Below are 25,961 nucleotides of genomic sequence, written 5' to 3'. Positions count from 1 at the left end.
CATATTTTAATGAATAACCATCCAATAAGACTCTAAAAGTAATTGAATGGCCATACTATTGAAAATTTTATGGATTTTAACACTATATTTAGTTTATATCCTTATTTATTTCAAATGACAAAAACTCATAATTAAGCTAACTTGGGAATAAATGATTTAGGAAAATTACCACTTTCTGCCGTTTGGAAAAGAAATGGGTCACTAAACACTCCAATGCCAGCGCTGTTTTCAGCAGCAACCTAAAACAGACCAATAGAATTGTGTTCAAACTTTTTACTCTCTAATTAAACAGAATCTGAAATAATAAAATTTTGACTTGTTGATAAGTTAAACGATAGACACTTTTCCCTTAATTCTTGAAATACTCTTAAAGTAGATAGCACACATGGAATTAATCCATATTTTCATTTTCCCTAAGGGTATATTTGCAGCATAGTTTGATTCAACACATTTCTCAAATTTCTAATGGAAAAATTAATAGTCAAGTTTTGTAGTCAATTAGTAGTGATAATAACAACAGATACTACTTGTGGGAAACTTCTATGTACCAGGAAATTTCCTAGAAATTTTACACATCTCATTTTATCCACATAATCAAAACATAAGGTATTCCTATCAGCATGTTATAGATGAGGAAACTGATTGAGAGAGGTCATGTAACTTGTGCAAGTCATATAGGAATAAGTGATAGAACCAGAATTCCATTGAAATCATGCTTATTTCTAAAGCTCAACCACTTTTTATTATATTAACATTGACTATTTCTGTAACAAATACGAAACCATATACACGGTATCTGGCTTGAGAATTTACAATATAACCAGTCAAATATATACTCAAGAAAATTTTACAAACAAGTCTAATCAGTGATAGTAAGTATTTTGAATTTAAAAGATGGAAAAATTCTTTTGACTCAGATAGTCTAGTCAAAGAGACTAGAATAGGCACAGAAAATGTCATTACTGAGATCAAAACTCTTATGTTATTCCAAATGCCATAAGTGGAGTCTGAAAACCTTGGTTTATATTGAATTTCACCTGGGGTGCCTGGGTAGCTTAGCTGGTTCAGTGTCTAACTCTTGATTTTAGCTCAGGTCATGATCTCACAGTTCTTGAGATCAAGCCCCGTCTGGGGCTCTGTGCTGACAGCATGAAGCCTGCTTGGGATTCTCCCCTTCTCTCTGTACCCCCTGCCTCTCAAAATAAATCAAGTTAAAAAAAATTTTTTTTAATATATTGAATTCCACCAATTACCAAATGAGTACCTATAGGCAATTTACTTAGTACTGCTCTAAATCCCATTTTCCTTCTCTTTAAAATGGGGATAACAATATATCTATGTCATAGAATTGTTCCAAGGACTAAATGAAATAACACATGTAAAGTACTTAATAGGATTTTCCCAAAATCACATAGATTTGATACCTACATTTGAGTATATCAAATGGACTGCACCAAATACCCTTTGGAATTCTGCAACGGCTAACATTTATTCGAACAGCATAAAGGTCACAACAATGATTTATAAAGTGTGGAAAGAACAGAAGAATAAGGGCTTCCCAGTAGACCTGACGTAAGAGAATTCAAAGGAATAAAAATTCAAATTCCATAAAAACAGATCTAAGCAGAACTAGGTTAGCTAAATTACCTTTCTGTCTGCAATAGCTTCTTATATCACATTAAAATGTAATCTATACCTATTACCTTCAATAGTGTATTTTAACATATACGCTAATCTGAATAAATGCTTGTTGATAGAAATTATGTGTACTATGCCATTCTCAGATGCCAGTAGAAAAGGTTTCCTAGTCTTTACCCATGGTTCTGCAATGAAATAGCCAAATCATGAGTCTTTGACCTTGACCTCTGCATCAGTAAGTTTCCTTTTAACTATTCTCATATAGAGGATCCCTACTATTGGGATGCTTTCCAATTCTTACTGTGTGCTTTGATTCCAATAGGCATGCTTCCAATAAGGAAACCACCGCCCCCAGGCAAATTCTCTTTCCCATCATTTCTTACCATCCAGAAAGCCATCTCAGTTATGTCTTTTCACATATTTATACAGCTTTTATAGATTTTTTCTCTACATCCCATTATCTTCAAAGCTCAAAGAACATATTGATGTTATGTTGAAAACAGGATCAAAAAGGTATCTGTATCCTTTCCTATACTATGGAAATATGACAAATGTATCTTAATTGTAAGTATTTTCATATGGCCTAATTTAGGATTGCTTTTTATAATTTCTCCTTTACTTAATTTCTTCATTTAATTTTTTAAAAATGTTTATTTATTTTTGAGAGAGAGAGAGACAGAGCAGGGAAGGGGCAGAGAGAGAAGGAGACACAGAATCTGAAGCAGGCTCCAGGCTCGGAGCTGTCAGCACAGAGTCCGACATGGGGCTCAAACTCACAAACCGTTAGATCATGACCTGAGCCAAAGTCAAATGCTCAACCAACTGAGCCCCCTACGTGCACCTTCTTTACTTAATTTCTAAATAACATGTTGTTTAATTCTGCATATTAAACATTGTAAAGAACTAAAAGTTTTTCTAAAGACACAGTAAATTTTCAGGAAATATTTATTGAATGGAACAGAATTGAATTCACTGTTGTCTGAGAAACTGGCTCAATAGAAACTTTCAAATTTGCTAAGAGAAACGTAAATCCGACAAAATGAAGAGAAAAATAACAAACCTAACTTTACATTTAATGAAAAAATAGACTATTTTTCCTATAAAGCCTGTTATTCAATTTAAACTTGATTTATTCATTTAGAAAGTCACTAAGCTAAATGGTTTTAAAATAAATAAATAATATAAATACACCTGAAAATGAAAAGAGATTACAACATTTGTTCAGTTAAGAGCCCAGATGGGCACTGAGGTCATGACTCAAATGTTCATTCTTCAGTCACTTGGCTGTGTTCAGCTGCAAAGTCTTGACCAGGTGGGACAAAGTTCCTTCACTTCTAAAATGAATGAAATATTTTTTAATTTTTTTAAAAAAATTAATATTTATTTATACTTGAGAGAGAGAGAGAAAGAAAGAGGGGGGAGGGCAGAGAGAGATGGAGACAGAATCCAAAGCTGGCATCAGGCTCTGAACTGTCAGCACAGAATCCAATGTGGGGCTCAAACCCACGAGCAATGAGATCGTGACCTGAGCTGAAGTCAGAGGCTTAACCAACTGAGCCACCCAAGAGCCCCCAAATGAATGAAATATTTTAATAGTAAATAATTATTAAAAAAAATATTACCTTGATTTCATACGTTGTTCCAGGATTAAGATTAGTAAGAAGAACTTCCAGACTGTCCGGCTTCGTTCTAACTTGTGTATATTCTGTTTGCATCCATGGACAAACTTCCTTATATTTCACAATGTAAGATATGATTCTTCCATTTGGGTTAGGTGGTGTATTCCAAGACAGAAGAATCCCAGCAGATCCAACTCTTTCTCCTGCTAGGAAGACTGGAGGCCCTGGTTCTATTAAAACATATATATATGTTGTTAAAAAGACAAACAACTATTGTATTTTCATAATCATAAGGAAGAAAGTATTTACAGATGTGGACTTTTGAAGTTCCCAAAGACTAATGGCCTCTCAAATGTGAGTTTGACCTCCCTAGAGCTTTGCTACCAAAAGAAAAAAAAAAAAGGTTAAATGCGTTGGGGGATACCCAAAACATTCTTTTGTAAGAATGTAAAAAATGGAATGCTACTACATACTACAGGCCAAATACACTTTTGATGCCAGATCATTTTAAAAAGAAACTTATCTGTGCAAAGCTTACACACAAAACTAAGAAAACAGGAATGCAGTCTTACAAACTGAATAATTCTTCTGAGCAAGTGTAGTGAGTTTATTTTCATGGCTCTGCATCATTTAAATATTACTATTAACAGTCTCTGTGATCCATTTCACAAACAAGTATAATTATCATTATCATTACTCTCTGAAAGTCAAGAAAGCTAAAGAACTGGTAGAACACAGGTCTTAAACGGATCACTTTCTTAAGTTTCTATTTTGCGTTAATTACTAACCTGTTGTCATGCATATAATGCACATATTGCTAATGTAAGTATTTCCATCCAATAGATTTATACTAGCTGCAAATATTTCATAAAAACACTTCATAAAAAAAGAAAATACTACTCACTTGTTACATTCGTTGTCACCGTTCTACTAACAGGAGAGCTGTATGTTGTAGCAGAAATTGAAGAGATGGTCACATCGTACCTAGTGCCAGGAACAGCGTTGGAAACATCAACCTAGAACACCAAAAACAAATAACTGCCTTAAAACTCTTTCTGGAAAACAAGAAAGCTAAAACAATAAATCTATCGCAACAACAACAAAAATAAACATCTCACTCTATAACTCTGCTGTGTTTAAAACATTCCAAATTCCATATTATTGTAAAATATAAATCTGTTCTACCACATAACTATTTACCAATAACATATAATAAAAACTTACAAAACATACTGTGTTATCAAGAACTAAATCAGTATTTCAATCTATCTAGTTTGTTGTCACAAGAAACAACTATTTAAGAATCTTAAGAAATCTACAGTCCATTGCTTAACCCTGGTTTTTAGAAGTATATTAAAATACCTGTGTCTCTGAAGTTCCAATAAAAAGTAAAAGAAAAATGATTATAAAATCCATCATTATTACATTTTTCAGGCAGTGGAATCACATTGATGGCTCTAGAGAGAAATGTTGCCTGCATTAATGATTTAAAGACAGATCCTCCTGGCAAGTACACAATTAATGAGCCTGGATTACTCAATAGCTCTGCCCTTTCTTTGTTAAACTATTCATGAACCCTTGGATGCCTGGCTGTAGGTTCAGGGTAAGACTGAAGAAAAAAACGCATAGACGTTGCTAAGGTAACAATCCACCAATGCTGAAACTTAAACTCATCAATTCAGCATCAGTGTTTTTGTCTTCATTTTGTGCTTTTAAAAACTCTCAAAGGAGTAAGTTTTCATGGTGTATGAGTTTCATAAAGAACTTTCCTATTAGGACCAAATATAAATACAAGTTGGCTCAGCAAGTACGATAATGAAACCTATACCTGATACTCTCCACCTCCAAGATCTTTGATAGTAACAAAGCCACTGTCAGGAACAAGATCCACATGAAACCTTTCCACACGGCCAGAGGGCAGGCTCCAGTACAGAGAAAAGGAATGTGCAGAAATATTGAAGGCTTTAAGTTTCTCAGGTCTTTCTGGTTCTGATATTAAAAAATAGAGGTTTGAAATAGCATTATTCTCTTAAATATTCAAAGATAAAATGAAAATCAATAGCCTGTAAGATTTCAACACAACCACACTGTCAGAAAGCACTGAGTCCTTTAAATTATCTCTAGTCACACGTAGGTGTTAGGCATCTAAATCTTTAATAGTAACTAGTTTCTAAGTATAATTATCAGAAATAATATATCAATTTATGTATGTTTCTAGGATATATCTTACCTATTAAAATCTGTTAGTTGTCCAAATTGTTTGTTAAACTTATGCTTTAATTGAAAACTTGAATCATTTAAAGAAACTTATTTAAATCCAAATTATTGATTCAATTACCTGGATGTTTTAACAAGCAGAAGATAATTGGGAAAAAATGTAGCTAAAATCTGCCAATGTTTTTAAAGAGTGAGCATTTCTGATGAATATTTAGCTACGTGTTTCCTTAAAAGAAAAGCTGTTTTCTTATAGGAAGTAAATAATAAGTATTAACTGTCCTAGCCACTTCAACCATATTTTTCTACCTTTGCTTCCACTGTTTCCGGAGTTATATTTATGCTGCCTGTACCTCCTTGAAGGGAGTTTTCTGCATAAAGTTCTTCTGATTGGTTGCCAATGAGTCAGATACTCACTCTGCCTTATCTTTAGTGCAGATTCCCAACAAACAATATAGGGGGAGGAAAAGAGATTATGAAGCCAAGCATGTGAAAAACATACCTGATACAGTCCCAATCTAATACCATTTCCAAAAGAAAGGAGTCTGAAATTAATCACTGAACTCCACTTAACCATTTTAAAGCCCACCTATCAGAGATACTTTAAAATGGATATAAAAAAATGAAACATACATTTCATAACAAAACTGATAGGGCACATTGCATAATATAGTAACCTTAAGAGGTCAATTTCTCACATTTGGGCAGGTGAGAGAGATACTTTTAGAAAAGTCTTTTTTTTTTCTTTTTCTTTATCTTTGAAAAGTTGCTTTAATGCTTATAATTCTTCCGTAGTAACTGATCCTGGTATTGGTCAATTAATTTCTACTATGACATTTTTAAAGATACAACAAACATTCTTTTGGCATCATCACCAAATCGTCCATGTAGGCAGAACTGTAGTTTTATAATAACTCTTTAGAAATATCGTAAACCCAAGGTAAAAGATCAGAGGAATACCCAGTTTGTGTGAGTAGAATTCCTTTGTTGTGCATAGCTGTTGGCATTTTTCCTGGATCTTTCTGCACACAGATCTATGCCCTCTGTATTCCCAAGCTTGAGAGAAAAGAGCTTGGTTCTTCTCACATTAAAACAGACAAAAGTCTAACATGCGAAAGTCCAACTAATTACTACTCACACTACTGATTTTATGTAAGGGCTAATATTATTTCCTCAAGGATCCTGGAAAGTAACTAATACCCATGAAATTTTAGGCAAGAAAGAAGAAAAAAGACCTGGCATGAAATTTTGGAAGAAAAAAAAAAAAAAGACAAGACAGGAGAAGCGAAGTTCTGCCTACCCAGATGGTGGTGAGATAGGATGCAGTTTCCTAGACTGTGGTTTAAGATTACACACTGAAGGACTCTTGCCTAAGCGTGTCTCATCAAGACAAGGAAGAATGTATTTGTCTGGTAATCTGTCAATCTGATCAAGAGGGAAGGCCTGCAAGCTTCAGGACAGTTTGGTAAAGACTTTTCAACATAGAGTGGATAGAAGCCCTGGAAATGGACAGAACTTAGTGTAACTGACAAAAGCAGCCTGAATTTCTGGTATCAGGTAAGAAATAGGAAGTCTAATGATCATACAGACCATAATAAAGATGTTAGTTTTTTTTCCCCCTAAAGGCAATGGAAAACTGGAGAATTTTAAGAGGAAAAAATGTGACTTTTTAAAAAAATTATTATTTTAAAAGATTACTTTGAAATAGTATGTGAATGGCATAATATCTGGAGAGAAGCCAAAATGGTAATGGGAGGTCAATTAGGATAGTGTGGTAATCTGGACAGAAAGAAGGGAGCCTTGCCCTCAGAAAAAGGTAATGGAGATGGCCCAATGCTTAAGCCATTGTAGAAGAGTGCAGATTCTTCAATATGAGCTGGAAAATTCAATTAACTGAAAGTAAACACCATAATAAATATATAATTTATACCTCATGGAATATAATCTCTCAAAAGGTGGGAAAATATGAAGCAAAAATATTACTCTCAGCCTAATTGTTTGCTACTAACCGATAAAAATCAAACTGTGAGATGGATGTGATTGGAGAATATCACATTGTGTCAATTTAATTAGGGATAGCAAATAATTCTAGGCTTAGTTACATATTTTTTTAGACCAGAATTTCCCAAGTTAATCCTCAGAATCCTAAATCCTTAGAGTTTAATACATGTTCTGTGATTAAACCACTTTGCCAATCACTTCTTTTCTAAGTTAAATAGCTTTCATTATTGCAGGATACCTCAGAGACTTAAATATGCTTAACTATCTTGTGATTCCATAAAGCCGCATTGTCCAAAAAAATTAAAAATGTAAAAGAAATATGTAAAATTAATTCAATAATACATTTTATTTAACACAATACATCAAACACATCATTTCACATATAGTCAATATAAAATTATTAATGAGCTAGTTCCCTGTTTTGCATACTAAGTCCTTGAAATCCTATGTCTTTCACACTTATAGCACTTAAGGGGAATTTGGACTAGCCAGACCTTAAAGCTCAACAGTCATATATTGCTAATCCCTACATATTGGACAGTATAGCTTTAAAGAATCTCTCAACTTTTCCTCTTGACATTTTAGTAAATTTACTGAAAGTGTATTTTGAGAATTTGAGAGAAAACAGAAATATAATCTCATGATTGGTGTCTATAAAGAAAAAGCCCAAAAGACCTAGAAAGACTTCAAAAAGAAAATGCTGACACAACCTATGATACATTAACCTTTAAGAAAGAAAGTAAGAAGAGATTCAAAATGGAAGAGAAAGTTACGTAGGGAACTCAGTAGATTCTGACTCAAAAGAGCATACATACACAAAGTGAGACCAAAGTGTTATATACCTTGGAAAATCCATAGGAGTTGCACATACTTATCCAAACAGTGCCAAGAAAATCAAAAGCCAGCTACTTTAAAATGAAATAGGAAGATTACCCAAGGGATACAGGCGTGCTGATGCATAGGGGCACTTGTACCCCAATGTTTATAGCAGCACTCTCATCAATAGCCATATTATGGAAAGAGCCTAAATGTCCATCAACTGATGAATGGATAAAGAAATTGTGGTTTATATACACAATGGAGTACTATGTGGCAATGAGAAAGAATGAAATATGACCTTTTGTAGCAACGTGGATGGAACTGAAGAGTGTTATGCTAGGTGAAATAAGTCATATAGAGAAAGACAGATACCATATGTTTTCACTCTTAGGTGTATCCTGAGAAACTTAACAGAAGACCGGGGGGAGCGGAAGGGGAAAAAAAAAGTTAGGGAGGGAGGCAAAACATAAGAGACTCTTAAAAACTGAGAATAAACTGAGGGTTGATGGGGGATGGGAGGGAAGGGAAAGTGGGTGATGGGCATTGATGAGGGCACCTGTTGGGATGAGCACTGGGTGTTGTATGGAAACCAATTTGACAATAAATTTCATATGAAAAAAAAAATAATAAAAAGTTTCATTACCATTATTATTGACTTTTATTTATACTTCACTGTTTATACCAACACTGTTTGCAATAAGCTTTGCAGGTCACATTTAAATCCTTCTGTGACTAGATCTTAGGCTGGGCAGAATGTATACTATGACTGAGGACATACTCATGTATAAGACATGCAAAATTATAACTAACTCTTAACCAAGTTTATGATACACTCTGCACTATGATAAGCACCTTCACACACTGTTCTATGTAACAGTCATAATTTATAAGCAAACACTATTATTATTGCCATTTAAAAATGAGAAAACTAAGAAACAAAGAATTTAGGTGATTTCACCAAGGTCTCAAAGATAACAGGTGAACGGCAGAGCCAGGATTTAGACCTAGAAGCAACAGCTTCAAAACTCAAGGTTCAATGATAAGTACACTGCTCTAACTTATACAAAGTGGCTTACAAATAAGAGCAGATCAAGAAATCCTAAATAAATCTATCAAAATCTTATAGAGGATTCAAGCAATAGGGTGATCCATAGTTTTATTTTTAAGTCTAATACAATTATCTGAAATGGCCCCCAGGTTAAAGGGACTCCAACTAAGTATGCCCTGTGTCAAGGCAACACATATTTACCAAGTGCCTATAGCTTCCTCTTATTTCAGAAATGGGCTAGGTAAAAACTATTAATAAAATAAACATCCTCTAAACTGAGAATAAACTGAGGGTTGATAGGGGGTGGGAGGGAGGGGAAAGTGGGTGATGGGCATTGAGGAGGGTACCTGTTGGGATGAGCACTGGGTGTCGTATGGAAACCAATTTGACAATAAATTTCATATAAAAAAATAAATAAAATAAACATCCTCTAATAAGTCAGCACCACATTAGGTGCCACAGGAGTCTAAAAAATAATCATATTTCAATACAGGCACTGGTAACAGGCCCTGGAACTGGATTACTGGGTTTAAATCCTTGCTCTGTCACCTAAATAAGACTTCAGGCAAAATCCTTAACCCCTCTGTACCTCACTGGCCTTGTCAATTTGGGGATAATAATACTGCTACTCCACACATTGTTGTGAGAATAAAATAAGGTAATACATGTAACGTGCTTGGAAGAGTGGCCTGAACATAGTAAAAGCTTGGCAAATGTAAGCTGTGATTAGTAGTAATTGTTATTACTGCTATCTTTCTATGTAAACCCTGGTCATCTCTTAGTAAAACCATCGTGTTCTCTTTTTTCATTCCTTAGTTTTAGCATTCTTAATGTCAACAGTGCTTTGCACAAAATGGGGCCCCCCAGCATTGTTCCATTATCACCACTCTCTTTATAAAAAGTAGGGTAGCAGAATCTTTTGTGCCTCAGAGATCCCCATCAGGAAACCCAGATTACCACCCTTCTCTATCTCCTCGTATCAACCTACTTCCCAAATCACTGCTATCCTCTCACAGTGACTTCCATTGCCCACCTCTCAAAACCATCTCCTAAACCACACTGTACAACCAGAAAAACAGATTCCTACTATTTCATAAAGTGCTCTCTTCTTTAGTTAAAATGACTGCTGATAGTCTATATCTTTCATGAAACTTCCCTGATACTGACATGACTTTGGTCACTACTTTTTCCTCAGAGCAAATTCTAGGTAAGCAAGCTCTGTCACACTCACTGCACAATCTCCTTTACCTTTCCATCAGGAAAATATTTTCTCAATCTTTGCTCAGTGGTCTATTTGATCTTTCCATCCAACCACATATGTTGGTGCTTACCATAGACCACTTGTGATTTTGCCAACTTCTGGCAATTTCTGGACTTCTGGGGATTTCTGGAAATGAAATTTGATCATCATGACTAAAAAGATCCTAGTAGTATATAGTGGGTAGATGTCAGGGATGCCGCTAAACACCCTACAATGCGTGGGACAGATAAACACCCTACAATGCATGGGACAGATAAACACCCTACAATGCGCAGGACAGATTCCTACAAGAGAGAATTGCCCAGCCCAAAATGTCACTAGTGCCAAGTTTTAGAAACTCTGCTACAGACTAAAACGTCTTGAGTGGGTCCAGTTTTAATGTGTTTGATTATATACTTTGCCTATCATGACACCCTGAAGAAAAAGACATTGAATACATGATCTAACATACGTGCTTTTTAAGAAATAGTAAAGATGTATAGCATCCATATATAAACAATATTTAAAATGTACAAAGTATAATTCAGTGTATAAGAGCCACAAGGAATCTCAGAGATCATCTACTACAAATTACACTGACACATAAAGCCCAAAGATATTAGGTAACTTGACCGATATTAGTTAAGTGTCAAATTCAGGAGTAAAGCTGGTGTATGAATTCCAAACTTACTGTTTGTTTTGTATTGTCACATACATATCACACTTAGGAAAATAATAATGTATATAGTCTGTAAGAATAATGATGCTCCAAGGTGCCCACATGCTAAACCCTGTAACCTGTTAATATGTTATGTTACATGGCAAAAAGGACTTTACATAGAAATAAGATTATGAACCTAGAATCAACCTAGATTATCCAGGTAGGATAAACACACAAGCCCTTATAAGTGAAAGAGAGAATAGTCACATGTGACAGGAAAAAAATAAGAGTTGAAGAATGAGTGCAATTCAACCTTCCTTTTTGGCTTTGAAGATGAGGAAGAGGATCACAAGCCAAGGAATGAAGCATCCTCTAGAGCTGGGATCAATTCTCAGCTGACAGCCAGCAAGGAAATGACTACCTCAGTCCTACAACCACAAGGAATTGAATTCTGCAAACAACCTAAATGAGCAAAGAATTGAGTTTTCCCCCTGGAACATGTAAAAAGGAACACAGCCCTCTGAATACCTTGGATTCTAGACTGTAAGATCCGTGTTGGGCGTATTACCTACAGAATTACAACACAATTGATTTTTTGTTGTTTAAGCCACTGAACTTAGGGCAATGCATCACAACAGCGATTAGAAGCAAATACTATGTGTAACAGCCACATAACAAATGTCCATAGACTGAGTTATCATCATATGTCTGCTTTGGATCATGCTGAATCCACAGCCTTAAAGACTACTTAAGAGTAATCTTCTGAGTTATTGCTGTGATGACGTTCTCTTTTCAAAAATTTAAAGTATTGATAGGTTTCACAGCTTTGTTTGCATTTTAAAATGATGCCTTAAATTATTCAGAATAGGATTTTTTTCTTCTCATATAAGAAAAATCAAAACCTTACAATACTGAATTTCTTATAGTTCCTCAAATACACCATTATTTATATACACCTCTGTGATTTTGCAGAGGCCACTCCCTCTCTCTGTGAGTCCTCTTTTTCTTACACCTCACATGCTGTCAAGTCCGATTAAGAAACTCCTTATCCTTTACAGTCATTACCAGGCTCAAAGAACCTTCTCCATCCATGCCATGGAGCTCATCATTCGCTTTTCTGTGCAACCAGAATAAGTTTGAACTTATTTCCATTGCTTCACTTATTAATTTAGCTTATACTATATGTGCTTCTATACTTCCATTCCTTCTACTCTCTGTACATCCTAAGACTATGCTTTTTTATGTGCATAGCCCATAGTAGGACACAAAAGACAATGAACAAGTTTTTAAGAGAATGGATAATCCTCAAATCATCCACCTAATTTCACTAACTGGACCTCTATTTTATGTGACTCTAGTGTAATATTAGCTACATTTCATGAGGACTAGCTATACGCCAGATACAGTTTTATCCAATTTGCATTTTATATATGTCAAAAATCCAAAGAATATCCCAATAAATTGAATTTTTTACCCTTATTTTATAAACTTTAAATTTTCAAACATCAAAAAAATGCATTGAAGTTTTATCTTGAACAGTGTAATATGCAACACAAATGTGAATTTTTTTAATATCAAAAAGAATTTGTATACCTGCAACAACTCTGATAAATGTGCCAGATCCTTCAACATTGCCTCTCACTCTATGTACCGTGATGTTATATATTCCACCAGGAGACAGATCTGTAACTGTGTGCTCTGTAATAACTCCCCAAATAAGATATTCTTCTGCAAATGTTCTGTTTGATATATAAATCTTGTAATGAGTGAAGTTGGTCTCTGTTGGATTCCACATTAAATGTGCAGAAGTAGTATTCACGGCTTTTAATGTTAAGCCACATATCCTAGATGGTTCTATTGAAAAGGTAAATTGTATGTAAATTAAAATTGCACATATATATATGTAAAAAAGCAAACATGAATAATATAATTTAATCATCTATGTGATAATCCTTAAATTTATTCATGTATAACACCCTCCACGTTCAGCTCTGCAAACAGAGAAATAGGACATTATATATATGAGTTTTAACTTAAGTGGCACATTAATATCCTCTTTAGTTCCCAAATGTCTTTCCTTAATCGACCATAAATCACTCCAACAGTCATTCCTATAGAATTGTGGGTACCTCCTGAGGAATTTCTCTCTCCTTCCCTCTCTGCCCCTCCCCTGCTCCTACATGCTTGTAACAAGAAGTATCCTTCTACAATATAATCACGGGTTTGTTAGCAGTTAACTAGATGCAGTTAGCTAGATGTTGAATAAAAATGAAATAGAACACATAAGTTAGCGAGTGAATGAGGGCCAGAAGCAAAGACACTTTCAAATGTGGTTCTTCTGGTTACACCAAAGTTTTTAGCATTCCTACATTACTGCATTTTTAACACATTCTTTGATGGAAGTAATGTTTCTTGCACTACCATTTGGTCTCCACTGAGAGGGGATCCTGCAGACCTCACAAACTTTCATAAGAATTATTGGTAAGATACTATTACTCCATTCCACCCAAAACATTATGAAACTGATTTATAGTAAATTTACAAACATCAGGGAACAGAAGAAAAAAGTTTTCTGCTTATCAAACCACTTCCTCAGTAGAAAATGAATTGTGTTTATATGATTATGTCATACTATAGTATACGTGTGTGTGTATATATATGCATATATGTGTGTATATATGTGCATGTGTGTATATATGTGCATATATATGCACACATATACATAAATGTATATTCATATATGTGACATACAATATATACACACACTTATATATATGTATATATGTTGGCTTCAGATTATTAAAAAAAACACCTCTAGGTAGTTCCCAATACATTTAGGCATACAAAGATTTTTTTTTTAGTTCATGTATTTTTTGAGAATTCTCTTAATCATATTTTTATAGATATAATTATTATTATCAGGCTTAATGGGTTTTTTAAGTTTAGGCTCGATCCCTGAACTGTGAGACCATGGCCTGAGCTGAAATCAAGAGTCAGATGCTTAACTGACTGAGTCACCTAACTGAGTCACCAAGGCACCCACAGGCTTTGTTTTAAAAGAGCTTTATCATGCCATTTGTAGCAATGTGGATGGAACTGGAAGGTATTATGCTGAGTGAAATGTCAGTCAGAGAAGGACAGATACCATGTTTTCATTCATAGGTGGATCTTGAGAAACTTAACAGAAGACCATGGAGGAAGGGAAGGGGAAAAAATTGTTACAGAGAGGGAGGGAGGCAAACCATGAGACTCTTAAATACAGAGAACAAACTGAGGGTGAATGGGGGGCTGGGGTAGAGAAGAAAATGGGTGATGGCCATTGAGGAGGGCACTTGTGGGATGAGCACTGGATGTTGTATGTAAGCAATGAACCACAGGAACCTACCCCAAACCCAAGAGCACACCTTACACACTATATGTGAGCCAATTTGACAATAAATTATATTTTTAAAAAGGCTTTAAAAAATAAATAAAAAATAAAATAAAATAGCTTTATTATGTTAAGCTAAAATAAGTTCTCATAAAACAATAAAGAATTTATGATATAATCTTACTTGTAGCCACTTTCTCCATTACAGATACACTGTAATCTCTGCCTTTAACTGTCTTTACCTCGAACATGTAGTCCACACCTGGAGTCAAATTCTTTACTTTGGCTTTGTTGCCATAAACAATTATTTTAAATATCTTTTCCTTTCTAGAAGTCATACAATAGGATATCTGGACAAAGAGAGAGAAAAATTTAATTGCTTAAAAAGAATTGTCTAGAAAGAATTTACTTAGCACCAACTCTGTACCAGTCTAATTCACATACATTCATTAATACAGCAAGGAAGGGTTGTGATTCTCCCTCTCTTCACTAAGGAGTAATTTGGGACTAGCTGATGATGAATAACTTAGGGAAGTTGACTCACATAGTAGTATGCATAGTGGATAGACTCGGAAGTTTCTCTACTAAAATGCCAATAGTCTCAAACTATTTTTAAATTTCATTTCATTTAAATGAAATTTAAAATATTTCATTTTAAATTTAATTATTTTCAATATTTTTCAATAATTTTAATTTTTTCAATTGAAAATTTTTCAATTTCTTCAATAATTTTCAATTATTTTTAATTTTCAATTTAAATATATATATATACACACACATCCATATGTACACATATGTATATAAATTAAATATTTAAAATACATATTTTTGACGTGTGTATATATATATATGCATATATTCTGCTTATATGTGGATATGTGTATAATAGATGTACTGCATAATGAATTGGACTTTTTGTATTGGTCACCTGAAAACAAAAAAAAAATCATGTAAAATTACATATACACTCCCCCAACTCCACGTAAGCAGAAGACTGGAAGAGGAGAAAGCAGGAATCATTGGAGTCCTAAGTTTCTGGCCTAGTGGAGAATACCCATGGCTTTTCCCTGACTGCCCAAGGTATGGTGGGTAATAGGGTGCTTCTGCCCACATTCCACACTGCAGATAAATGAGAGACCAACATGTATCACTACCATAAATTGAGGGTGCCTACTAGAAAGAACAATACCCCTTGGACGGACATGTACTTAGACAGCAGACTTCCTGCTCATGTACCTGATAAGAGAAAAAGGAAGTTAGAAAGAAAGAACATCGCCAAAAAAAAAAAAAAAAAAAAGAAAAAGAAAAAAAAAGAAAAAAAAAAAAGAGCTGCGGAGTAATCTGTATATCCACTCTTTGTCAGGGCAATCTATGAGTCAAGTACAAACCATGAGGAGTAGTCAGTCTTAAATCATCTTACCAGGACCCCATCCAAGAAGGCTGACCTTTGTGCAGAGACCCTGACAGCAAAAAGCAATGGGATATAATAGCATAGAAAAAGTCAAGCCAGAACTGGGTCCATCACATCAAGGAAATGGACAATGAGGACAACCCCCAGAGCCTTCCAGAGAACTCACACATGTGCCTCAGGAGAGAGCCAGTTAAACAGATTGGGGGACTGTTAAACAAACTGGAAGCCATTCAATGTTAGTTAGGAGAGTAAAAAAAAAAAAAAATCAGCAAGAGAGAGAACAAAAACAGACACTTGGAAGGCAGAACTCACTCCAATTCTTTTGTTAGATGAATGCATGATAAATGTCATGCTCCTTGCCAGCCCATCTTTCATCATAACCTAAGCCTATCAATTATTCATAAAAGCTCTGAGAATTATCATTGCCTTTAGAAATTTTCAGTGGAATAACCTGATGGTTCTAATACCTTGGAGAGTTCTTTATTCATTAAAAACTATTTACAACAATCTTTACTCTTCTTCGGTCTATATTTCATGTTTGTAAAACAGAAAGAAGGATATATCTAAATGAAAATAATGACATTAATTTTATAAATTATTTAAATTTTATTATGCTTTAGAAAATAATTGTCATGTGGTAGGAATCAGAGAAATAAATTTCCTAGGTAGATATGTTTATCACTGCCTTGTGGGAAGAGTGTTTTGTTACGGAAGAAGATAATCATGAGGTCTAGAAGCATTTCATTGTTTATTGATTTATAAGGTGTCACTGAAAATTACTTTGGTTGTCTGGCATATGGAAAGGCAGGAAGAGTGAGGAGAATGCTGAGGACTTCTGATATGAAAAAGGATGGTAAGAGAAAGTATCTTGTAATAGAATATAATCATAATGGAGTGCTAGATTTGAATACACAAAGAGTTATAGTAAGACATTAAAGAAGGGGTAGAAGGAAATTGTCTGTAGTGATCTAATGTAAAATCTTAAAGTCCAATTTGAAGGACAGAGGTTTGTTTGTTTCCCAAAGTATGTGGACTACATGTCCAAAAGAAACCAATTGAAGAAAAAGCAATTTTTGCTTTATTTATACTTTTAAAGCATAGTTTGAAGACCTGGGATGATTAATTTTAAATGATTAGGAAAATGATCCCAATTATGCAAGTACCCTGTGCAAAGCAAACAGGATACTGTTGCTTAATTCATTAAAATTTAACAAATAATCTCATTGGTTGAGAAAGACTAGGATAACCATTAGTGATAAAATACGGTTGGTAAAAATAATCTGAATCCTAAATATTAACATGATTTCTTAGAATAAGTTTCACTCATTAGTAGACATACAATTTACAGTCTCCAGGGGAAAAAAGTGGTCATGCAAAAATAGGAAAAGGTAATTGTAGGGCTATATATTTCATCTGGCAACAAATAATTTTATGGCCTCAGTTAACCCCAAATAAAGATCATTCCTTTTGGCATTTGTCTTGAGAAATGAGAAATAGGACAGACAGACAAGAGTTAAAAAATGTGAATGTCTTACAATTAACATAAATGCTTAGAATTTTCATTAGAGAATATCTACACAGAATACAGAACTGAATCGAATCATTCCAGAAACGATAGAATTTTTAATGAATGATTTATTAGGAGGCCCCTATTATTGAATGACATTTAGAAATAACAAATAGAATGCTAACTCCTGACTTTGTGACCTTGCTAGTGTAGCATAACTTCTTTTCCATAAGTATGAATCCTACTAAAAGTGTATCTCAAGTTCCACCCTTTTCTGATACTATACTCAGTATTGATATCATCCTCCATAATTACCCCAAACATATATGGAAAAACACTGTAATGTAAGGTTTTATTTATTTATCAAATATTTACTAAGCTTCAAATTCAGGGCAAGCATTAGTATAGGTACTAGATACATAGTGATAAAGAAGACAGAAAAGGCATCTGATTGTAGGGAAATTTCTTTCTTTCTTTCTTTCTTTCTTTCTTTCTTTCTTTCTTTCTTTAATGTTTATTTCTTTTTGAGAGAAAGAAACACACACACACAGAGCGGGAGCATGGGAGGAGCACAGAGAGGGAGACACAGAATCTGAAGCAGGCTCCAGGCTCTGAGCTGTCAGCACAGAACCCATGCGGGGTTCGAACCCACGAACCATGAGATCATGACCTGAGCCAAAGTCGGACACTTAACCAACTGAGCCACCCAGGTGCTCCAGGGAAATTACTTTCTATTGGTAGCATCTAACAACAAGAAACTCAGTTAATAAATGAATGAGATAACTCAGATACATTGAATTGGGATTGAATCAAAAGAGCAGTTTTATTTAGATTACATAATCAGAGAAGGAGATGAGAAGATAATATTTGAACTGACAATTCCATAACAGGAAAAAGTCAACCAAAACTGAAGGCAAGATCCCAAAATAAATGTCAAAAGCAAAAACCTTGTAATGAAAATGCTTTTGGCATGCTAATGGAACAGAAAGAGAGCTGAATATGGTTGTAACATAGTAACTAAGCAGACAGGATAGTTAGATGAAGGTCCAACCAGATGAGGTCTTGGAGATCATGGCAAGGAGTTTAGATTTTATTCAAAGGGCAGTGGAAATCTACTGGAGGATTTTAAACTAATGAGAGACACAATGTTTTTAACAGCTCTCTTTTTCTCTCTCTGGCTGTTATGTGGAAAGTGGATTGGAAGGAAATGAAGCATGGAAACAGCCCAGTTAGGAGGTGAGAAGCTACCATCTTTCACCTAGGCTGCTGGTCTTGGTAAGAAATGGTAGCGTCTAAGACAAGAGAGGTACGGTGAGATGGAGAGAAATGGACACATTGAGAACCTATTTTAGAGGTATAAGTAGCAGAACTAGCAGATGGATTGAGGGAAGAGGGAATGGGAAGAATCAAAGGTAACTGGGCAAGTGATTTCAGGACAGTGTCCTTTCCAGAGATGGGAGAGACTGAAAGGAGCAGAGGTGGGATCACAAAGGGAAGGTAGAACCTTGTAAGCCATGGTAGGAGTCTTTAAACACAAAAATAATATATATTTTACTTCTAAGAAAGAACATTCTGATTGTTGTGTGGCAAGAAAGGTGTTAAAAAGAGATTCACATTAACATTAAGCTTCCTTGATTGTGAAATGTGAACTAAGACAATTTAAAAAAAGAAAATAAAAAATAGTAATTCAATTATTCACTCATCAAAATATTTATTGACCCCTACTATATGTCAGATACTGTTCTCAGTAATGGTACCAAATGGTGACCAAAACAGACAAAAGACCTGCTCCTGTAATTTGTATGTTGGAGCATTTTCCAAACATATCTCATTAAATTCCTTCAACAGTTCTATAGAATAATAATAATCTTCACTGATAAATGAGGAATTAAGACCAAAGAGTATAAAAACTAGCCACGATCTAACAGTAGAAGTGAAGTTGGGATTTAAAGCAAGAAATTCCAGGGCCTTGATTTTTCCATTAACCATAATGCCTACCATCCCTTGTAAAATCACAGAAAAACTAACCATAGGCGTATAAAACAAAGTTGCATCAGCCCAGTATTAAGCCCATGCTTATATGGGCAATTAATCCATGACAAAGGAGGCAAGAACATACAATGGAGAAGACAGTCTCTTTAATAAATGGTGCTGGGAGAACTTGCAAACTATGCAAAAAAAATGAAAAAAAAAAAAGAAAAAAGAAAAAGAACTGGGCCACTTTCTTATACCACACACAAAAATAAAATCAACATGGATTAAAAATCTAAATATGTAAACCGAAACCATAAAATTCCTAGAAGAAAACAGGTAGTAATTTCTTTGACATCAGCCGGAGAAACATTTTTCTAGATATATCTCCTCGGGCAAGGAAAACAAAAGCAAAAATAAACTACTGGGACTATACCAAAATATCTCAAAGCATTGTTGATTTCTCCTTTGATTTCTTCATTTACCCATTGATTGTTCAGAAGCATGTTGTTTAATCTCTACATATTTGTAAAAAAAAAAAAAAAAAAAAAAAAATCTCTACATATTTGTGACTTTTCCAGTTTTCCTCTTATAATTGATTTATAGTTTCATACCATTGTGGTCAGAAAAGATGCTTGATGTGATTTCAGTCTTCCTTAATGTATTGAGATTTATTTTGTGGCCAACATGTGATCTATCCTGGAGAATGTTCCATGTTTACTTGAGATGAATGTGTATTCTACTGTTTTTGCTTTTGCTTTTGTTTTTTTTTAACATTTATTCATTTTTTGATAGAGAGAGAGAGAGAGAGAGAGAGAGAGAGAGAGAGAGACAAAGTGTGAGTGGGGGAGGGGCAGAGAGAGGGAGACAGAATCCAAAGCAAGCTCCAGGCTCTGAACTGACAGCACAGAGCCTGACATGGGGGCTCGAACTCACGGACCTTGAGATCATGACCTGAGCTGAAGTCTGACACTTAACCAGCTGAGCCATCCAGGCGCCCCTATTCTACTGTTTTTGAATGGAATACTGCATATACATCTATTAAGTCCATTGGGTCCAACGTGTCATTTAAGGCTGATGTTTCTTTACTGATTTTCTGTCTGGATAATTTACCCATTGATGTAAGTGGGATATTAAAGTTTCCTACTATTATTATATTGATGTCTATTTCTCCCTTTAGGTCCATTAATATTTGCTTTATATATTTAAATGCTTCTATGTTGGGTCCATAAACACATACAAATGTTATATCCTTTTGTTGGATTGATCCTTTACCAGTATGTAATAATCTTCTTTAAGTTTTATTATAGCCTTTGTTTTAAAGTCTATTTTGTCTGACATAAATATAACCATCTCAGCTTTCTTTTGGTTTCCATTTTCATGGAACATCTTTTTCTTTCCTTCCACTTTCAGTCTGTATGTGTCCTTACAAATGAAGTGAATCTCTTGTAGGCAGCATATAGATGAGTCTTCTTTTTTATCCATTCAGTCATTTCTTGTTTTTTGTTTGAAGAATTTAGGCCATTCACAATAATTATTTTTATTTATTTATTTATTTAATTTATTTATTTATGTATTTATGTATTTATTTATTTATGTACTCTCTATACCCATACGTGGGGCTCCAACACATGACCCCAAGATCAAGAGTCACATGCTCTTCTCACTTAGGCAGCCAGGCACACCTCACAGTAATTATTGATAGGTATTTATTGTTTGGCATTTTGATAAGCATTTTTCTGGATGGTTTTTAGTTCCTCTCTGTTTCTTTCTTCTTCACTTGCTTTCTTCCCTTGCAGTTTGTTGACTTTCTTTAGTGTTATACTTAGATTCCTTTCTCATTATCTTTTTTTTAACTTTTTTTAAATGTTTATTTATTTTTGAGGGAGAGGGAGAGAGAGAGAGAGAGAGAGAGAGGAAGCATGTGCACACAAGTGGGGGAGGGGCAGAGAGAGAGGGAGACACAGAATCCTAAGTAGGCTCCAGGCTCAGAGCTGACAGCACAGAGGCCAATGAGGGGATTGAACTCACAAACCATAAGATCATAACCTGAGCTGAAGTCAGACACTTAACTGACTGAGCCATCCATGCAGGCACCCCATATTCTTTTCTCATTATCTTTTGTGTATCTACTATAGGTTTTTACTTCATGGTTACTGTGAGGCTCACAGAAAGCAATCTATATATCATCTATTTTAAGTTGATAGCAACTTAAGTTCAAATGGATTATAAAACTCTATAGTTTTACTCTTCTCTCCCACATTTTATGTTTTTGTTGTCACATTTCACATCATTTTTGGTGTTGTTTATCCCTTAACAAATTATTGTAGTTATAGTTATTTTTACTACTTTGGTTTAGCCTTCATACTAGTTTTATAAGTGATTAATCCACTGTTTTTATTATATATTTACCTTTACCAATGAGATTTATACTTTCATATATTTTCTTGTTCCTAATAAATGCCCTTTAAGATCAAAGTCCCTTTAACATTTCTTGTAAGTCCGTTTTAGTAATGATGAGCTCCTTTAGCTTTTGCTTGTCTGTAAAACTCTATCTTTCTTTTAATTCTGAATAATAATTTTGCTGGGTAGATTTTTCTTGGTTGGAAGTTTTTTTTATTTCAACACCGAATATATTGTGTATTTCCCTTCTGGCCTCCATTCTTCTTCCAAAAGCAGGAGTTTTCTGCTTAAAAATCTGTCCAAAGTCTTAAAGGGTTTCCTCTGTACATAACAAGATGATGCTCTTCTCTAGCTGCTTTTAAAATTCTCTCTTTAACTTTTGATATTTTAATTGTAATGTGTCATGGTGTGGATTTCTTTGGGTTTAACTTACTTGAAACTTTCTGGGCTTCCTGCATCTGGATGTCTGTTTCCCTCTATAGGTTAAGGAAGTTTTCAGCATTGTTTCTTTAAATACATTTTCTGCCCCTTTCTTTCTCTCTTCTTCTCGGATCCCTGTAATGTGAATATTATTCCACCTGATGTTTTCTTTTAAGTTCCTTTATCTTCCTTTTTCAAAATTATTTTTTCTTTTGCTGCTCTGTTTGAGTGAGTTCCATTGTCCTGTCTTCTAGATCATTGATCTTTTCTTCTGCTTCATCTAGTCCACTGTTGAATCCCTCTAGTGTTTTGTTTTGTTTTTTAGCTCAGCTACTATATTCTTCAGCTCTGTGAGTTGGTTTGCTACTCTCTTATATTTTCTGTCTCCTTATTGAAGTTCTCACTGTGTTCATCCATTCTTCTTCCAAATTTGGTGACCATTTTGTTGACTATTATTTTTAACTTTTATCAGGTAAATTACTTATCTCCATTTCATTATGGTCTTTTTCTGAGGTTTTATCTTGTTCTTTCATTTAAAACAGATTACTTTGTTCTCTCATCTTGCTGGTCTTTATGTGTTTGTGTCCATGTTATTAGGTAAAATATTTACCTCTCCCAGTCTTGAAGGAGAGGCCTCATGTAGGAGATAAACCTTATTGTCCAACTATGCCCTAGCTCTTGGCTATCTTTCAAACCTTTGTGACTGTCCAAGAAGCCTGATTACTCTTGATAGATGCCAGTTGAAGAGGATATGCAAGACCTGCTAGTGTTCCAGAGGGAGAGATCTCACTCATCACCCAGTTTCAGACTGATAGGAAGGCAGACCCCCAAGGAGCATCTTTTAATGTATGCAAATATATACAGTCCTGTGGGATCACAATCATAAGTCATGCTCACCTCCAGACCAGGTGATCTGGGAAATATCCCCTGACTCACAGTTGTAAAAATCAGGGCTCCAGATGATTGTAAAAGCCCATTTCTGTGAGGTACCAGCAAGCTCAGTGAGACCAAGGGAAAGGACAAAGATGGTGGTCCCCAGCATATGTTCTCTGAGAGCACATGTGTAGCCTTTATATGTGTGGCAAACCTGAGGTGTGCCCATCAGGATGAAGGTCCAGGACAAGTAAATAGGCCTTTTTCATAGCAAGACTGGAAGTGTGTTTTACTCTGCTATCTGTGAAGTGTCCTGGGGGTTGGGAGTGGGGGCTTCTAAAACTGTCTTTCTAATTGTTACCATCCCATGAAAACCAAGAACTCAACCCTCCCAGCCCTTGCCACCAGAACCAGATCCCCAAGGAGCATTCCCTGTGTAGGAGAATTCCCTATGGCTTTAGCAAAGCAGAAGGCAAATATAGGGCTGGGGATGCCTACTGGTTTTACCAGGGCAGTGGGAGAATATAGGGACTACAAGTGCCCACCAGTGCTAGCAAGGTAGAGAAAAGCACAAAAATGGCTCCTGCCAGGACCTCTGTCATTAGACAGGCCACTTCCCAACAGGCCACTTCCACTCCACTAGAAACTTTAAGATAAGCAAATGAATCTCCTTCACATATAGGCTAGATGCTTTTCAAACTGCTGCTTTGAAAAGGGGAGTGAATCTGTGTGCAATCCCTTAAAGTAGTATCTCAATACTTTACAATCTCATTGGTTTTCAAAGCCACATGTTTTGGGGGCTCATCTCTCTGCTGCAGATCTTAGGGGCTGGGGTGCCTGATGTGGGGTATGAAACCTTTGCTCCTCAGGGAGAAGTTCCAGATTTGTGATATCCCTCCCTATTGTGGGTTGCTATGTGAGGGATGGGGTTTTTGGCAAGACTGAATCTCAGCCTCTCCTACCCATCTCAATATGGCCCCCCTTTTTTGTGAGAGAGATTGAGACAGAGCATGAGTGGGGTAAGGGCAGAGAGAGAGGAAGACACACAGAATCCGAAGCAGGCTCCAGGCTCTGAACTGTCAGCACAGAGCCCGACACAGGGCTCGAATCCACAAACCATGAGATCATGACCCGATCTGCGTCGCATACTTTACTGAGTGAGCCACCCAGATGCCCCTTTTATTGTCTGTTTGAAAGGAGCTGTTCATCTAGTATTCAGGTCTTTTTCAGAGGGAATTATTCCATATGTGGCTGTGGGTTCAATGTGTCTGTAGGAGGAAGTAAGTTCAGAATCTTTTTATGCTGCCATCCTAGACTGCCCCTTACTTGTTTCTTTTTACTTTTTTAATGTTTCTATTAGACAATTTAAAATTGCACACAAGGCTCTCATTTATGGCTTCCATTATATTTCTATTGGACAAAGCTGGTCTACAACATCACTCCGAGTTCATAAAAGACAGTTGAAAGGTGTAAGAAAGGAAATGGCAAACTTCCATTGATGTTCTATATCAACTATTTGATTTTTTCTAAGTTCACATTGAATTCTTTTAGGTCTTAAATGTGTGAGCCAATGTTTACTTTCATGCTTGGAATAGATTATACCTTCAGTTCCATTACAGTTATGAGATTCTTTTAAAGCATATAAATCTTTTTGCACTCCCAGTGCTCATGAAAAGAAAGCCAGCAATCTAACAGTTTCAGAGGATTACTCACTAGAACAAATATTTGGTGTTCAAATGAATTTCACAGTTCATCCATACTAATAAATGTTCTTTATATTTTGAATGCTCCAAATGCTGGGCAAAACAAAGCAAGGATTTCTGTTTTGTAAAGGAACTCCTATTACAAAATTTATTACCAGAATATTTTGCATAAGTATATCACTATGAGCTTAATTCTTCTGAAAAAAGATAGAATTGATTGAAGTTGATGTCTACTAATATCATGAGAAATAGAAGATACTAGTTTTCTTATGTTCTCCATGACATAGACCTTGCAATGACCTTGCATGCCACGCAGACTCCATCATTAGTAGAGAACTATTAGATGGCTTAGTTTTCTGAGAACCCGTTAAGAGCCAACTGGAATTTATATTGCAGCAACAGAATTGACAATACCTGGTGACTGAGACTGAAGATTTCATTTAAGATAGCTCACTTTAAAATTTGCCTTGGTTTGGGCACCTGGGTGGCTCATTCGGTTAAGTGTCTAACTCTGGATCTCAGATCAAGTGTTGATCTGTGGGTTGTGAGCTCAAGCCCCATGTTGGGCTCCCTGCTGGGTGTGGAGCCAACTTAAAAAAATTTTTTCCCTTGGTTAATCAGTCAGACCTTTAACACATACTGCCCTTTCCTTTTAGTTTTAGAGGATTTAGACTTGATATTACCTTCCCCCCCAAGCTTTTTTGAACTGTTGTTCCAGTCATTATCTTTCTCATATCTGCAGTTCTTCTAGAATGTAAGCACCATAAAGACAGGAATTTGTTGTTAAAAAAAATAGTTTTTTTTTTCAATGTTGACTTTTGGATTTGTTGAATGATTGAAATTGTTATTGTTCCAGGAATCTTTCCACTCAGCCTGAAGGCAGGCATGCACTACACTCCTATCCTTTAAAACAAAACAAAACAGGGGCACCCAGGTAGCTTAGTCGGTTGAGTGTCCAACTTTGGCTCAGGTCATGATCTCATGGTTGGTGGGCTCAAGCCCGCATCAGGCTCTGTGCTGATAGCTCAGAGCCTGCAACCTGCTTCGGATTCTGTCTCTGGCT

At 35.4% G+C, this 25,961-nt stretch overlaps 1 protein-coding gene across 1 annotated transcript in view; it reads right to left on the bottom strand.

The window, feature by feature from the left end:
- Positions 1-25,961, bottom strand: part of PTPRQ (protein tyrosine phosphatase receptor type Q) — a 245,430-nt gene that overhangs the window by 195,643 nt on the left and 23,826 nt on the right. The window contains exons 8-11 of the mRNA XM_081796296.1: positions 5,086-5,246; positions 4,162-4,273; positions 3,261-3,487; positions 170-239 (exon numbers count right to left, since the gene is read on the bottom strand). Coding sequence (XP_081652422.1) covers positions 170-239; positions 3,261-3,487; positions 4,162-4,273; positions 5,086-5,246 — 570 coding nt within the window. The remainder of the gene's footprint in view (positions 1-169; positions 240-3,260; positions 3,488-4,161; positions 4,274-5,085; positions 5,247-25,961) is intronic.

Source organism: Panthera onca, chromosome B4 (assembly GCF_046562875.1).
Source record: "Panthera onca isolate mPanOnc1 chromosome B4, mPanOnc1 haplotype 2, whole genome shotgun sequence".
Lineage (NCBI taxonomy): Eukaryota > Metazoa > Chordata > Mammalia > Carnivora > Felidae > Panthera > Panthera onca.
Note: the sequence above shows the minus strand (reverse complement) of the source record. Positions and strands in the feature narration are given on the sequence as shown.